Source organism: Stenella coeruleoalba (assembly GCF_951394435.1).
Source record: "Stenella coeruleoalba genome assembly, chromosome: 3".
NCBI lineage: Eukaryota > Metazoa > Chordata > Mammalia > Artiodactyla > Delphinidae > Stenella > Stenella coeruleoalba.
Window position 1 is genome coordinate 169,761,677 of NC_137148.1, and position 17,464 is coordinate 169,779,140.

A 17,464-nucleotide genomic window follows, 5' to 3' on the forward strand; every position below is an offset into this window, starting at 1 on the left:
TCCGTCACCAGGTCCTACTTTTCGCGCCCCTGCCTCACACTGAATGTTCGAGTCCCCAACCCCCATTCGTATGTTGAAGCCCCATCCCCCAGTGGGATGGTATTTGGAGGTGGGACATTGGGAAGTGATAAGGTTTTGATGAGGTCCTGAGGGTTGGGCCCCTATAATGGGATTACTTCCCTTATAAGAAGAGACACCAGAAAACTAAAGCAGGGTCTCGAAGAGATATTTGCACACCCGCGTTCGTAGCAGCACCATTCATAACAGCCAAAAGGTGGAAGCAAGCCAGGTGTCCACTGACAGATCATGGATAAAAAGTGTGGTCCGTACCCACTAATGGAATGTTATCCAGCCTTAAAAAGGAAGGATATCCTGACCTATGCTACAATGTGGATGAACCTTGAGGACATGATGCTCAGTGAAAGAAGCCAGACGCAGGACAAATACTGTGTGATCCCACTCACAGGAGGTCCCTAGAGAGAGCCACAGAGACAGGAAGTAGATGGTGGGGACCGGGGGCTGGGGGAGGGGATGGGGAGTGAGTGTTTCATGGGGACAGAGTTTCAGTTCGGGAAGATGAGAAAGTTCTGGAGATGGAGGGTGGGGACGGTTGCCCAACTGTGTGAATGTCCTTGATGCCACTGAGCTGTGCACTTAAAAATGGTTAAGATGGTCAATGTTATGTCATGCATATTTGACCACAATTAAAATTTTTTAAAAAATCCTTTGGGAGTAAAAGAAAAAAAGCTGGGCTGCATAAAAACTATGTGAAATAAAAAAGGAGACAGCTGCTTTGCCTAACGACCATTTATTTGCCACAGCTAGCTCCACCTCATGGTTTTTAGTGGTTCAGTGGTTCAGTTTTCGCGGTTCAGGGGCTTTTTAACAGCCCGTCCAATGCCTGTGCTGCACATGCAGGCATTGTGGCTCTGTCTTGATAGAAAAACCCTCAGGGTTCTACAAAATCGGCCACCAGGGCTGATGGGAAAAAAAAAGTAATGGGACGATCTCTTCAATTTATGCGTGCCACTTTGAACGAGAGGGCTAATAAAAAGAATGCAAATACAAACACCGGCACAGTCAGAAAATAATAAATAAGCAAAGCTCCGTGTGTGGCTTGTTCTTTTTTCTTAAGAAACGGTCAGGGAGGTGGTGTTTGGGTAACCTTGCGAATGCACAAAACGCATACCCGAGTTGTAGGAGTTACACGCTTTAAAATCGTTCATTATCGGTTATGTGAATTTCACCTCTGTTAAAAAATAAATAAAACCAACGTCACCAACCAAAATACATGACCAAACTCACTCGATGGAATGGGGTGTAAGGAACGGGTGAGGCTGCGGGCTTTTAAGAAAGCAAATACAAAATTAAGGAGCCAGGAGTTCTCGCTGGAACCGGCTTTGGGCGCGAAGAGCGCGCGCGCCCCTGCTGGTGACGTGGCCGCATTGCGCTGTGTTCTTGCCCTCGGCGTTGAGAGGCTGAGGGTGGATGGAAACTAATTAATATGCGCCAGAAGCCCCCCCCACCCCCAGAGGAACAATGCGATGTCTTCCTTTCACTGACACCATAACCTTATTTGTCAATCGTGTACCGACCAACGTTCGTGATAGAAACGCTCGTTGAGCAGAACGGACCGTAAGTATACTCAGCCCCTTAAATAATGGGCATTTGGATGGTTCCAGAAATTTGCGCATCATCAGCAGTGCGCTCCATGAGCGCCTTCGTCCCTACGCCTCCGATCGTCTCCGATTCCCTTGGGAGAGATTCCCAAAGAGTTTGTGCGTCTTACATTTCCATCCCCTGACGCCCCATCCAGGGACTGAATGTCTGCCCTGCACCGCCCCCCCCCCATTCATATGCCGAAACCTACCCCAGAAGGTGATGTATTAGGAGGCGGGGCCTTTGGAAGGTGATTAGGTCCCGGGGGTGGAGCCCTCCTGAAGGAGATTGGCGCCCTTATAAAGGGACCCAGGAGCGCTCCCTCGCCCCTTCTGCCGTGTGAGGACACAGAAGGCACCACCCGGGAGCCAGACACCAAATCTGCTGGCGCCTTGATCTTGGACTCAGCCTCCAGAACCGTGAGAAACCAGTGCTGCTGTTACAAGCCACAGGCTCTATGGTGATCTTTACAGCAGCCCGGACAGACCGAGTCGGCCCCCAACACACAGTGGGCCTGACCAGTCGTCGCCTTCTGCGACCTGTTTTGGGAATAATCAGAACGCAGGCCCTACCTCTCGGTCCCAGGCGAAGGGCCCTTTGTCGCCGGCCGTCTTGGCGATGGTGGTCCAGTTCTGCGGCTGGGAACTGCAGAGGGCCATGTCGGCCGTCAGGGAGTACGTGTACGTGAACAGCCCGTTCACCTCCAGCAGGACGTACTCGGCCTTGACCACCTCCTGGAACTTTCCTTCCCTCCACCTGGGACACACCATGCACAGGTGAGGCTCCTGGGGGGCCGTCAGGGGTGGGGGAGGCTGGGGGCCCTGATGTGTTGTGAGACCATCTGGGGGTGGTGGGAGGTGGCAGGGCAGGGCCACCCCCACCGCCCACCAGGCTGACACTTCTGGGACAGTCAACGCGGATATGCAGTGGCAGGTGGTGACAGGACGCTGACGGGGTCGGGGTCGGGGACTGGGGGTTGCTTATTTTTTGACACCTGTAAACATTCCAGAGATATACATTTAGGGCGGTGAATTAAGGTTTTTCTAAATCCTTATTTGGGGGAGAATTCCCTGGTGGTCCAGTAGTTAGGGGTCCGGGATTCCACTGCCGCGTACCCGGCTTCCACCCCTGGACGGGGAACTAAGGTACCCGCAAGACGCGGGGGGCCAAAAAAAAGAAAAACAAAACTTATTTTTGGATGCACGTTTGTCTCCTGCCAGGTTGGGGCTTACACCCCTGCTCTGATGGGACCCTTCCCTTCTTCCTCACCCCAGGCCGGCAGGCACCCCACCACGTGGCAGCTCTGCGTTAGGGGCGTGCCCGGCCCACAGTCTCACCTGGGTGTGGGACTGAGGCCACGAGGAGCTAACACGTGACGTTCTAATGAACCTAAGTGTTGCCACGTGTGAGTGGTTTCTACCACCGTTCAGTCCGTCAACAACTATTTAGTGCAGTGGTCTGCTGGGGGCGGCGTGGGGGTGGGGACGGAATGAAGGAAGACAGAATCCATGGAAGGGGGCAGAGTGAGTGGCATGGCCTGAAATGTGTCTCCCAAATTCCTATGTGAAGCCCTAACCCCCGTGCGACTGGACTTGGAGGTGGGGCCTTTAACGAGGCAATCGAAGTTGAGTGAGGTCATAAGGGTGGGCCCTGATGCCACGGGAAGTGGCAGCCTCTGCGGCCAAGGAGAGAGGCCTGGGGGAAGCAGCCTGCCCACACCTTGAACTTGGACTTCCGGCCTCTAGGACTGTGAGAAAGTCAGCGTCTGCTGTTTAAGCTCTCCAGTCTGTGGTGTTTTGTTAAGGCCGCCGAGCTAAGACGGGCAAGGGGAGGGGATGTGTGAGCTGAGAGCTACGGAGGGAAAAGGCAGGGAGAGGATGCGGCCAGAGCAAAGGGGTGGAGGGGGCTCTGGGGGCCTGTGATGATGGTGAGGGCGGCGGGGGGCTGGCGGGGTGGTGGACTGGGGGGTGGGTCCTCACAGTTCCACCACCGGCTTCCATGGGGTGTCGTAGTAGACGAGGATGGGGCAGCCCAGCTTCTCGTAGTGGTAAGGCACCTCCAGGTCCTCCGTGGCCTTCTGACCCCGGAAGCTGGGGTCGTAGGCTTCCCTGTGGGAGAGCAGGACACAGGTACGGGCGAGCTCCCGCCAGGCGCCCGGACGTCCACCCACCCACAGCCCCGCTTCTTCCCTGCACATGGGGTCACGATCGTGGAGGCGTGTCTGAGCGGGGGATTCAGAGTCCTGGTCGAAATGACCTTGGGACCCCTGCGGTGGTTGACATTCTGGTCCACTTAGCTGGGCCACAGCACCTCGACTGTGGTCAGATGTGATTCTGGGTGTTTCTGTGAGGCTCTTCTTTGGGGCAGAGGTTAATATTGAAATCAGTAAAGCAGTGCTCTTCCTAATGTGGGTGCAGCTGGAGGCCTGAGTAGAACAGACATGGGCCTCCCCCAGCAAGAAAGAAGTCGGCCTGCAGATGGCCTTGAACTAGAACTGCAACTCTTCCCTGAGCTGCCAGCCCCCAGCCTCCCCCGTCAGACTGTGGACTCACCAGACCTCTACAGTCCGGGAACCAAGTCCTTAAAATAAATCTCTGTCTTTGTCACTCTGTCTCTGTCTCTTTGTGCCTCTGTGTCTCTCTGTCTCACACATACATCCTGGGGCTTCTCTCTCTCTGGAGACCCTGACTCACACACTCTCACGCCCCCAGGCTCTCTGGCTGCAGCCTCACTGGTTGGCAAGTCCAGCAGGGCCACTTTCCGTCTCGGCCCTGGGTCTGGATGGGGGAGGGACTCTTGGCTTGTGTTGGAGGGGGGAGGGTCACGTCGTATGAGACCCACGAGTGTCTCCCCATGCCAGGGGGCTGGTGGTGTGCACCAGTGTGGGAGGGGCTCTCTGTGCCGCCCTGCAGAGGGGGTCACTTTGGCCGGCCACCCCCTCCTGCCTTGGCTGGACAGTGTCTGGCCAACTCCGCTAGCTGGGATGAACAGGGGACCGGGCTCCAGGAGCTGGTGGCAGGCTGGGGAGGGGTCTGAAAGCTGGCCCAGCAGGTGGCAGAGCCTGTGCAGACCTGGGCCAGGGGCCCTGCCACATCACACTGATTCCCCGAAGGCCCAGCCGCCTTCCCTACCTGTCTGCTTGCTCCCTCGGATTCCCTGTGGGCTGGATATCAATTGGCAGGGTATCCATTTTAAAACGATTCTTTTTTTCCTTTCTTCAAAAAAAAATTGTTTTCTTTTCCATTACGGTTTAAAAATGATTCTTGGGACTTCCCTGGAGGTCCAGTGGTTAAGACTCTGAGCTTCTACTGCAGGGGGTTTCAATCCCTGGTGGGGGAACTAAGATTCCGCATGCTGGCGCGGTGCGGCCAAATACATAACTAAAAATGTAAACAATGATTCCTGATTCGCCTGTGGCGCATGCGTGTGTGTGGGCGGTGGGGGGGCGGGGCTCACCTCTCAATGACGTAGCTGTAGTTGTCCTGAAGGGCCACGGGGTCGAGGATGCCATTGTAACAGGCTGAGATTTCACTGCGAGCAACAAAAGATGGTGAGAAGCTGCCTGAACCCATGCGGGACCAAAGAATTGTGAATTGTTCCCTTTGACATATGTTATCTCCCCATTGGTTGGATTTTGAGCCCTTTCTACCTTCTGGTTCTCCAAGATGCTCCAGGCTCATCTTTTTTTTTTTTTTTTTTTTTTTTTTTTTTCGGTACGCGGGCCCTCACTGTTGTGGCCTCTCCCGTTGCGGAGCACAGGCTCCGGACGCGCAGGCTCAGCGGCCATGGCTTACGGGCCCAGCCGCTCCGCAGCATGTGGGATCTTCCCGGACCGGGGCACGAACCCGCGTCCCCTGCATCGGCAGGCGGACTCTCAACCACTGCACCACCAGGGAAGCCCCTCCAGGCTCATCTTGAATCTTCCCTGCCTGGCCTAGAATCAGCCATTTCGCCAAGGAGCCCTAATTCCTTGTATTGGAGAATGATGTTACACGTGGAGATGTGGGAGCTGGGTGTCCTGACTTTTGAGACAATCCTTTCCCTGTTTTTCTTTGTACTGTTACCATCTGTGCATGTATCCTTAAGCAACATGCAGTCCTGCCTTGGTATCTGCAGGGGGTTGGTCCAGGATCTGCCGTAGATAACACAATCCGAGGATGCTCAGGTCCCATGGTGGGGGCCTCTGTATCCTCGGGTTCCACGGCCACAGATTCAACCAACCACGAACTTAAACGCCATCCGCCCTTGGCTGGTTGAATCCGCGGATGCGGAACCTGCAGATACAAGGGCTGACTGTAGTTTATTTTTGCCTGATTTTGGATTTTTTTTTTTCTGTGCCACCCAGCTTGTGGGATCTTAGTTCCCCAACCAGGGATGGAACCTGTGCCCCTTGCAGTGGAAGTGCAGAGTCCTAACCACTGGACTGCCAGGGAATGCCCCTGATTTTGGACTTTTAAGACTAGAATCATGCTGTGTATTCTTTTGATTCCACGCCCACGTTTGTACGATCCATCCAGGCAATTCTGCCCCGTTCGTTTTCACTGCTGTGACATTCTGTTGTATCAAAACCCTGCACTGGGTTTACCCATCCTTCTGTCGATGGACATTTCAGTTGGCCTGCTTCCAGCTTGGAGCTATTCAGAATAATGCTGCTGAGAACATTCTGGAACCTAGATCAGTGCAGACGTGCATGAGTGGAATTGCTAGTGGAAAGAAGTGCTTTCCAAAGCAGCCGAAAAATGTACACGCCCACCAGCAATGTCTGGGGGTTCCTGAGGCTGCCAGGGGGTTCCCATCCTTAGAGTACTACTTTCCAGGCTTTGTCAATTCTGCCATGCTCGTGCTGAATATCGGTCTCTAACGTAGCTTTCATTTTCATTTTCCTATGAAATTGACCACTTTTTCAACACCTTTTCGTGTTTATCAGCCTTTCCCCCCCCTTTTTTGGGAGTGCCTGCTCAAGCCATTTGCCCATTTTTTTCTATTCGTTTGTCTTTTTTTTTTTCCCTGATTCGTAGGAATTCTTTATAAATTCTGGATACAAGTCCTTTTTTAGTTACACATGTGGCAAATACCTTTCCCACTCTCTTTATGGCAGCAGCTTTGAAAATATTGTTTTAAAGACTTTCCTGCACATATGTTCTAAATACTGATAACATCATTTATTGACTCAATAAAGCGTTTCCCTTTTGGGGGGAGAATCTGGTGAAACCATCACTTGACTTTATTATTGCCCCATGCAGTGGAGCATTGAGGCTGGCTCTTACTAGCTCTGAGAGCCAGCTGTTATATCCTCAGGAGTTTCATGAGCCAGTAGAGACTCACTTTGGTAGTGATCTATAGGCTCCATGGGAGCATTTACACCACGGGAATTGGCAAATGCTACAAATCCGGGCTCCCCCGGAACTGGCTGTCGCCCATTTGCTGGCCCACCACCGCCTGAAGGGGAGACCGTGTGGCAGTTTGGCCAGTCTTCAGGGGTTCTTCCTTTCTTTTTCTTGGTTTCTCATGGCTGCGTTCTCTGCAGTAACTATGGATCCTGGAGGCAAAGTTCCTCAAATTTTCAGCAGGCGATTAAACCCAAAATCTCTGAGCAGTTTTATAAATTTATTTATTTATTTTTGGCTGCATTGGATCTTCGTTGCTGTGCACGGGCTTTCTCTAGTTGCGGCGAGCGGGAGCTACTCTTCGTTGAGGTGCGCGGGCTTCTTATTGCGGTGGCTTCTCTTGTTGCAGAGCACGGGCTCTAGGCACACGGGATTCAGTAGTTGTGGCACGCGGGCTCCGTAGTTGTGGCTCGCGGGCTCTAGAGCGCAGGCTCAGTAGTTGTGGCGCACGGGCTGAGTTGCTTCGCGGCATGTGGGATCTTCCCGGACCAGGGCTCGAACCCGTGTCCCCTGCATTGGCAGGCGGATTCCTAACCACTGTACCACCAGGGAAGCCCAGCCCTCTCTGAGCAATTTTAATCAAAATGAGGAACTCAGGGACTAAAAGGGAGAAAGGGAATGAGCAAAGGATGAGGGAGCAGGGAGAACATGTAAATTTCACCAAGTCGGTGTGGAGGAGGCAGCCACCCACTGTAGACCCTAACTTAATCTGTTAGGATTAATTCTTGAGCTGTTCGTTATGGAAATGTTAAACATATGTAAAAGCAGACAGAGTAGTGTCACCCGACTTTAGCAGTTGCGAAGCAATGGTGACCATCTCATCCAGTCCCCACTCCCCACCTCGCCACCCCCCAACTTCTCCCCTCCCCACCCCATATCGACATACTCACTTCTGAATGACGATCTTCTTCTCCAGGTCACAACCGACTGAAATGAGGGCTGTCTGCAGCGGCGGGGGGATGTGGGGTGGAGAGACAAAGAGGGGATGAGGATGCTGACCCCGGTCAGCGAGGGCACCATGAAAGCCCACGAGGGGGCGCACTTGACGCAGCCGGGACCAGAAACCCTGCGCCTGGGTCGCAATGTGGTGTCCAGGTGCCTGGGACTCACAGAGTCAAACCCTAAGAGCCTGCCTGATCTATGGGGCACCGCTAAGGTCCCGCCATCTGATAACCCCCAGCTAGTACACCTGCTCCGAGGTTGGGGAGTCCTGAGGCACAGCCCTGGGGGAAGACGATGGGGAAGGGGCAGTGACCTTGGCAACCAGGGCAGAATCACCTCCATTTCCAGATCCTGAGTGTGAGCTTAGCCAGCCCCTAGGGGACAAGCCAGCCAAGGCCTGCTGTCATCAGTCTTAACACTAAGGACAAAGAGTATGGGACAGGGGCTTCCCTGGTGGCGCAGTGGTTGAGAGTCCGCCTGCCGATGTAGGGGACACGGGTTCGTGCCCCGGTCCGGGAAGATCCCACATGCCGCGGAGCGGCTGGGCCCGTGAGCCATGGCCGCTGAGCCTGCGCGTCCGAAGCCTGTGCTCCGCAACGGGAGAGGCCACCACAGTGAGAGGCCCGCGTACCGCAAAAAAAAAAAAAAAAAAAAAGAGTATGGGACAGCAAAAGTTTTGGTCATACCAGTGGCTTAAGATCCAAGCATGAAATTTCTTTGTTGGCTATGTCCAGAGTGATGGTTGATATCGTGGGTCTCTTTATGCTGCAAGGCAATGGGAGTGTGTGTTATTGCAGTAAAAAGCATCGACAACCCCCCCATTCATTTATCTATCCTTCCACCCATCCATCCACCCATCCATCCACCCCATCCCCCCATCCATTTCTCCATTCACTCATTCATCTGTTCATCCAGTCGGTCCAGTATATTGACCAAGAACATCTGCTCACACATGGTGGCACCACCCTCCCTCTAGTTTCTACCTCTTCTTGAGTCAGTTTTGTTAATTTATATATAATTACTTATTGAAAAGAGCATCTGAGCCCCAGTTTTATTATCACCTAGCTGCATATAATGTTTTCTCATTGTTCTTTGAACAGGTTCGGTGTCCATACTTTTATTTTCATTTTTCATTCCTATTGTTCATTTTAATTCTGTCTTTTCTCCATCAGGATTGTGGTGTCTTCTGAAGAACCAGCTTTATCTTAGGTCTTGACTCTATGCTGTCTTTTTGTTCTCTATTTAATACATTCCATATTGTATCATGGTTCATTCCCTTCCCATAATTTCTTTTTGTTGTCCCCCTAGGTCCTTATGTTAAATATTTAGTTTATTTATCACTAGGTCCATTTTTTCTCCTCATAATAAAAGTGCTTGGGCTATACATTTTTTCTCTGAATATATTTGAGCTGAATTCTTTGATTCAGAGATTATTTACACGGTGTTTCTTTTACATATATATATAATTTTTTGAGAAACTACCATTTGTTAAGAGTTTTAAAAACATTTATTTTATTGAAGTATAGTTAATTTACAAAGTTGTGTTAATTTCTGCTGTACAGCAAAGTGATTCAGTTATACATATATATATATTGTTTTAAAAAAATTTTATTTTATTTATTTATTTTTGGCTGCGTTGGGTCTTCGTTGCTGCGCGCGGGCTTTCTCTCGTTGCCACGAGCCGGCTTCTCACTGTGGTGGCTTCTCTTATTGTAGAGCACAGGCTCTAGGCACGCAGACTTCAGTAGTGGTGGCTCGCGGGCTCTAGAGCGAGGGCTCAGTAGTTGCGGTGCATGGGCTTAGTTGCTCCGCGGCATGTGGGATCTTCCCAGACCAGGGCTTGAACCCATGTCCCCTGCATTGGCAGGCATATTCTTAACCACTGCGCCACCAGGGAAGCCCTGTATATATATTCTTTTTCAGATTCCTTTCCATTATGGTTTATCACAGGATATTGAATCTACTTCTTGTGCTATACAGTAGGGCCTTGTTGTTCACCCATCCTATATCATAATAGTTTGCATCTGCTAACCTCAAACTCCCAACCCATCCCTCCCCCACCTCCCCCTTTCCCTTTGCAACCACAAGTCTGTTCTCTATATCTGAGTCTGTTTCTACTTCGTAAATAAGTCCATTTGTGTCACAGTTTAGAGTCTACAAATAAGTGATATCATATGGTATTTGTCTCCCTGTAAGAGTTTAATCGTTCTTGCCTGACTGTCCTTGGAGTGGGGGAGTCTGGGTCTCGGCCCTGATTCCTTGGCTCCTGCTAAGGGGACACCCTGGGGCCACCCACCGCTACCATCCGGTAATGACGTACCTGGAGGTGAAGTTGGGGTCAGCCCTGCCCCAGTGTTGCTGCTGCCTCAGTGAAATGTTCTGCGGAAGCAAGAGAGAAAATGCAACTGCAGCAGTGGAGCAGCCCCGGGTGGTCCCGCAATCAGGGCTCAGGAGAGACGGAGGGCAGGATGGGCGTGTTGGGAGGAGGAACCCGGGAGCCACCCAGCCTGCCTCTGGGTCTAAGCCCGTGAAAGGCTTCTGGAAGCTCATGGGAATGATCCCCCTGCTCCAAGCTCCCTGTCTTTGTCCCGGGGACCCACAGTGGGGCGTGACTTACTTTCCCCTCCTACTTAGCTGTGATGTGACATGGTCTGATCCAAAGAGTTTGTTGTGGTCTGGGGTCAAGTCTCAACTCCTTGCTGTGACTGCGAGGCCTGGCTCTGCCCTATGGATCCCCCAGACCCATATTTGGCCAAGACCCTCCCGGTGGCCCTGGCTTGCCTCCTGATTCCAGGGTTTACCCAGATAACTCAGGTCTCACGCCCTCCCCGGGTGGGTCAGGCTCCCCGCCACATCCTCCTTGCCCCTTCTGTGTGACACCTGACGCCCTCACTCTGGGGGACTGCGGCCTGCCTGGGGTGGGGGAGGGGCAGGGTCTGTGTCCCCTCAAAATTCTGCAGCACCTTATCTGGGTGTGTGTAAGGAAGGGAAGCAGGAAGGAGGTCCGACGAGGGACATCCTGAGGGGGCTGGACCTGGCTGGCCCAGTGGGTCAAGGCCGAGCCCCTCTCCTGTTGATCCGAGTTTGAGGGGGGGGAGGGGCGACCTCACCAGCCTGTGTTTGGTGTTCCCATCGTAGGTGTAGCCGTCCTCGTAGATGACAGCCTGCAGCCCCAGGGAATGGGGGTTGCTCACCATTACCTGGGGGCGGGATGGGAGACGCACGTTCTGTACGGCACCAGCAGGCCAGCAGGCGCGGCGGGAGCAGCTGGGGGCGCACCCACAGGTGACCCCGGTCCCCCTTCAAACTGAAGACTCAGCTTGCTCTGCAAACGCAGCTGCCGGCTCCATCCCCAGATGCACCCCCCCACCCCTTGTCATCTACACCCCCTAACTGTGGCTCTGAGTCCCGTTGTGCAGACAGCCTGGGGTTGCAACCCTGCAAGACCCAGAACAGTCCCTGGTGCGCGGAGGGGCCCGTCCTGCGGGGGGCGGGGGGTAAGGGGGGGTGATGAGAGAGCACAAGGCAAGAGCCAGCCTGGCGCCCCCTCGCGGGCCCTGGTCCCAGCTGGCTAGACATCCCCTTGCATCCTTACACTGGTCCGCCCCCCTGTTTTCAGCTCGATTGTTTGCACCAAGAGTCCAGGCTTGGACACGTGGGTTTCAGCTCCAGGAACGCCCACTGTTTTTCAGGCATCCCCTCCAGGAGGGAAGCCGGCGCTGGCTGAGCTGAGAGGGAGGAAAGGGCATTTTTGGAAAGGTTCTGGGGCAGCTCCGAAGACGGGTGGAGAGCCGGCACAGAGGGATTGGGAGAGGAGGCTGGGCCGGCAGGTGCACAGCCACGGCCAGGCATGTGGACCCTAGTGAGGAAGAAGGGGAGTTTCTAGGGGCTTCCTGGGTGAGCGTGTCTTCCGGGGGGATGCCAGGGAATTTCCAGAGCCTGGGAATTGTGGGCACAGGACGTGAGGCCAAGGCTGCTAGGGATGCCAGGTGTCAGAAACACTTGTCAAACAGATAAAGCATGCTTACTAGTGGGACGGGTGATGTGCTGGGCCGGGGTATCATGAGGGCCGTCAACTCCAACTCACTGTTCATATCAATGGTATACATTTTATTTTCAAATTCTCCCTGCAGAAGTTCCACCTAGTTAGAAATGCAAAAAAAAAAAAAAAAAGAAAAAATCCATCAGTCAGTCATTCAATCCATCAGATCAAGCCTCTGTTCCCCAAACTACAGGGCAAGTGGTCAGTGGCAGGAGGGGGCTCCCCAGGGATGGAACCTTCCAGTCTCTTGGGTGCAGCAACCTGGGCTGTCACTCAAGCCACTGTCTTCGCCGCTAGACCCTGCACCCGCAGAAGACCCTCAAGGTTCCCCCCACCCCCGGACACAGCCCCTCTTCTCTCCCGAAGTACCCTGGCCCCTCCACTCCCTGCCTGACTTCTTGCAGTAATTGCCTGCTTGCGTTTCTTCCTAGAATTATTGCCAAGCGTGCATCCCTAGATGATATAATTTTTCTGTTGGTGAATATCTTGTCTTTTTAAGTCTCTTTCAATCCACAGCTTCCCCTCCCTCCCTTATCATTTTCATTTCTAGGCATCTTTGAAGAACCCAGACCGTGGGACCTGTAGATTTCCCACTGTCTGGGTTTCCCTGGGGCAGATGGACACACGTTCCTACGTGCTCTGCCTTTTTGGCAGGTTGGTGGCTGGATCCATCAGATTACGGTGGGATCGAGTTGGCAAGACCCAGCAGGTGAATGACATTCCGTAGGTGGCACGTAACGGCCCGCTGTCTCTCTTTTCCGACACTGGGGTTGCCACAGGGCAATACCTTATCATTTTGTTTTCATGTATTCACCGGAATAATTTTATAAAGAGACCCTTTCCCTGTGCTGACCCATTACAAGGGTGTGAAGGAGAGGAGGAGAAATGCTTGCATCTTGCCTTTTATTTATCCCCTTTTTGTTGTTGTTGTTGCTGTGCGTGGGCTCTCTCTAGTTGCAGAGAGCGGGGGCTACTCTTCGTTGCGGTGCGTGGGCTTCTCATTGTGGTGGCTTCTCTTGTTGCAGAGCACGGGCTCTAGGCGTGTGGGCTTCAGTAGTTGTGGCTCGCGGGCCCGAGAGCACAGGCTCAGTAGTTGCAGCGCATGGGCTTAGTTGCTCTGCGGCATGTGGGATCTTCCCAGACCAGGGCTCAAACCCGTGTCCCCTGCATTGGCAGGCGGATTCTTAACCACTGCGCCGCCACCTCGTAAGCCCTATTGATCCCATTTTTAAGACAGTGGGTTGGTTGCCTGCCGTGCTAGGAGGGGAACCAATAAGTTGCTTCTGATTCCAGGTCTGGGGTTGGCAAGGAATGACAAGGTTAACTGAAATGTCCTGTCCTGGCAACAGGACTCATGATTGCCCGTGTGCATCCTGGTCTCCTGGTGAAGGTGGTGTCTGCCAGGCTATTTACCCCGTCCAGACTCTATTCTTTTCTTTTCTTTTTTTAATTTATTTATTTTTGGCTGTGTTGGGTCTTCGTTTCTGTGCGAGGGCTTTCTCTAGTTGCGGTGAGCGGGGGCCGTTCTTCATCGCGGTGCGCGGGCCTTTCACTATCGCGGCCTCTCTTGTTGCGGAGCACAGGCTCCAGACGCGCAGGTTCAGTAGTTGTGGCTCACGGGCCCAGTTGCTCCGCGGCATGTGGGATCCTCCCAGACCAGGGCTCGAACCCATGTTCCCTGCATTGGGAGGCGGATTCTCAACCACTGCACCACCAGGGAAGCCCCAGACTTTATGCTTTAAAAGCAAATCGCTAAGGCCAGTCCACACTCAGGCAGGGGGCATTCAACACCACCTCCTGGAGGGGAGAGTATGTACTTATGTTATTTGGAACTCCTCTGTGATGGAGAGGTGTCTCCCATCCGTTTATTTATTCAGTCATTTATTTACATCGGTATGGACTCGTGTATATTTATTTTGTACTTTAGCTTATTATCCAATACTGTGTTATTTTTGTGACTCACAACTATTTCAGCTTTCACCCATAGGATCTCGATAGGCTACATAGTCGCTTTGTCTTTTTTGGTGGGGAAACACTACTTGCTAACGCCATCTTTCTCAGAACGGTTTCAGTGGCCAAATATTTGCATAAAAGCCTTGCTGTGGCTTCCTCTCTCTCTCTCTCTCTCTCTCTCATTCTCTCCTTCTTTCATTTTCCTGCACTTGGCATAAAACCAGCAATTCCCAGACATGCCAGACATGTGATTTCAAAGACCCACAGGAAAATGCTCAGGGCTGGGGATTGACATGTTACTGTGGCAAGAAAAGAAAATAAGAAAAAACCCTGTTCCCACCTATGAGCACCATCATCTCATAAAAGGACGTTTTAGACAAAGTGTGTTTTATCGATAAACTGTACATGGCACAGTTGCCTTTCTTTGAGTTTTCATTTCACTGATCACCATGGACTCAAAGGCCCTTTGGAAATGGACACTCTAACATCTTTCTGGAAATTAATCCATAGGGTCACGACCACATACTTTGCAGACATCGACTTGGAGTTGGGGATCCATGAGAGTTGCCTGGATGTTCACGGGGCACTTCTGGAAATCAAAAGCTGGTGAGGTTGAGTCAGGGAGCGGGCTCAGTATCTCGAGCATGCCCACGTCAGTGAACATCAGGACCGCCTCTTTGGACCAGATGTTTTGGTCTGCAAACTAAGAGAAAAATGACTTCTGAGATCAGCTCATTCTCATTCTTTTTTGCGGATGTAACCTTTTTCTTATGATTCGTATTTAAAGAAGGTAGACCAAAAAAAAAAAAACCCAAACCCTAAGAAACCAAAAAACCAAGCAAAGTCATAAGTATACTTTGTTGAGGCACCTACTCTTCAGGTGTAAAACTAATTGAGATTACTGTTATGTTATCACTATTGCTATTAAAAATATTATTACTAGTTTAATAACTAGAGCAATTTCTTCAGAAAAAGGATCAGACAAAAGAAAAAAAGAAAGAAGAAAAAGGATCAGACATTTGAGAGGAAGACCGTTATTCCTTACCAACCGGGTAGCGCCGGGATTTGACCTACTTTGATTAGAGAACTTGACAGGATTCCCAGGCTTCCATAGTATAAATTATTCTCCTGAGTTAAAACGGCCAGTTCATTTTCATCTAGGGAAAACCAAAGAAGACAGAACAAAAATTGAAACAAGGGTTGTTTCCATGGACAAAAATGTAAAATATATTAAATATTAAAATTAGAAAATTACCCCAAATTCCATCATACAGACCAGGGGTCAGCAAATTTCTTCTTTAAAGGACGAGATGGGGACCTCCCTGGTGGCGCAGTGGTTAAGAATCCGCCTGCCAACGCATGGGATGTGGGTTTGATCCCTGGTCAGGGAACTAAGATCCCACAGGCCGCGGGGCAACGAAGCCTGCGTGCCACAACTACAGAGCTCGCGCGCCTCAACTAGAGAGTCTGAGTGCCACAAACCACAGAGCCCACGTGCTCTGGAGCCTGCGCACCACAACGCAAGATCCCATGTGCCTCAACGAAAGAGCCCGCGTGCCGCAACAAGGAGCCGACACAGCCAAAACGGTCAATCATTCAATCAATCGATCGAAAATAAATAAAATAAAAAAGACAAGGAAGTTTTCAGAAGAAGCAAGGTTTGGGGCTCTATTGACACCTGGGGCAGGACGGTTCTTTGTGGGGGGGCCGTCGTGGCCACAGTGGGGTGTGGAGCAGCAGCCCCAGCCTCCACCCAGAAGATACCAGGAGCCCCCCGAGTCGTGATGACTACACATGCCTCCAGACACTGCCCAGTGTCCCCAGGCTGAGAGCCAGCGGTTAGATGGAGAAAAGGGATCCCTCAGGGCAGCGGTAAGCTATGGGATGAGATTCCAGATACACAAACCTGAATGCAATCCTTGCAAGTTTGGACTCTATTCTTTAGAAAATAAGGAACCAATCCAGCAATCCCACTCCTGGGCATATATCCAGAAAAGGTGAAAACGCTAATTCAAAAAGATACATGCACCCCAATGTTCCCTATTTACAGCAGTCAAGACATGGAAGCAACCTAAACATCCATCAACAGGTGAATGAACAAAGAAGATGTCATATATGTATATACAATGGAATATTACTCAGCCGTGAAAAAAGAATGAAATAATGCCATTCGCAGCAACATGGATGGACCTAGAGGTTATCATATTAAGTGAAGTCAGAGAAAGACAAATATCATATGATACCATTTACATGTGGAATCTAAAAAAATGATACTGATGAACTTATTTACAAAATAGAAATAGACTCACAGACATAGAGAACAAACTTATGGTTACCAAAGGGGAAAAGGGGGAGGGATAAATTAGGAATTTGGGATTAACAGATACACACTACTATATATAAAATAGATAATCAACAAGGACCTATTGTATAGTACAGGGAACTATACTCAATATATTATAATAACCTGTAATGGAAAAGAATCTGAAAAAGAATATATATATGTTCAGTTATATATACAGATATGAAACTGAATCCCTTTGCTGTACACCTGAAACATTGTAAATCAACTATACTTCAATAAAAAAATAAAAATTAAAAAAAAGAAAATAAGGAACCATTAAAGATTCTAGACATGGGAAGTGATGTGTACTCATGGTTTTTTAAAAAAAAAAGAGGGGCTTCCCCGGTGGTGCAGTGGTTGAGAGTCCGCCTGCCGATGCAGGGGACACGGGTTCGTGCCCTGGTCCGGGAAGATCCCACATGCCGCGGAGCGGCTGGGCCCATGAGCCATGGCCGCTGAGCCTGCGTGTCCGGAGCCTGTGCTCCGCAACGGGAGAGGCCACAACAGTGAGAGGCCCACGTACCGCAAAAAAAAAAAAAAGAGGAGGGAGAAGACAACCCATAGAATGGGAGAGAATATATCTCTGATATATATTCTCATCCCATCTCTGATAAGGGACTTGTATCCAGAATATATAATAATTCAGTAATAAAAAGACCAACAGCCCAATCAAAAAATAAGTAAAAGATCTAAATGGACATTTCTCCAGAAAAGATATACAAATGGCCAATAAGCAGGTGAAGAGACCCTCAACGTCATTAGTCAGTAGGGAAATGCAAATCGAGCCCACAACGAGATACCACTTCACAGCCACCAGGACGGCTCTAGTGAAAAAGACAGAAAGCCAAGTATGGGTGAGGATGTGTGGAAATTGGAAAGGACTAATACTGTGTGGTCCCCCTCACAGGAGGTCCCTAGAGGAGTCACATCCATAGAGACAGGAAGTAGGATGGTGGGGGCTGGGGGGGGGGATGGGGAGTTCGTGTTTAATGGGGCAGTTTCAGTTACACACGATGAATACATTCTAGAGATCGGCTGGACCACATTGTGCGTATACTTAAAACTGTACTGTGCACTTAAAAATGTGTTCAGAGGGTAGATCTCATGTTAAGTGTTGTTACCACAATAAAAAAGAAA

General features: G+C 50.9%; 1 protein-coding gene across 1 annotated transcript in view; it reads right to left on the reverse strand.

Annotated features, from left to right (window-relative positions):
- The window catches only part of CATSPERD (cation channel sperm associated auxiliary subunit delta), a gene marked incomplete at its 5' end in the record, with an annotated part of 39,651 nt that overhangs the window by 2,971 nt on the left and 19,216 nt on the right, over positions 1–17,464 (reverse strand). The window contains 10 exons of the mRNA XM_079917238.1: positions 2,232–2,415; positions 3,639–3,767; positions 5,116–5,190; positions 7,937–7,989; positions 8,675–8,753; positions 10,309–10,367; positions 11,099–11,188; positions 12,017–12,130; positions 14,510–14,686; positions 15,058–15,140. Coding sequence (XP_079773364.1) covers positions 2,232–2,415; positions 3,639–3,767; positions 5,116–5,190; positions 7,937–7,989; positions 8,675–8,753; positions 10,309–10,367; positions 11,099–11,188; positions 12,017–12,130; positions 14,510–14,686; positions 15,058–15,140 — 1,043 coding nt within the window. The remainder of the gene's footprint in view (positions 1–2,231; positions 2,416–3,638; positions 3,768–5,115; positions 5,191–7,936; positions 7,990–8,674; positions 8,754–10,308; positions 10,368–11,098; positions 11,189–12,016; positions 12,131–14,509; positions 14,687–15,057; positions 15,141–17,464) is intronic.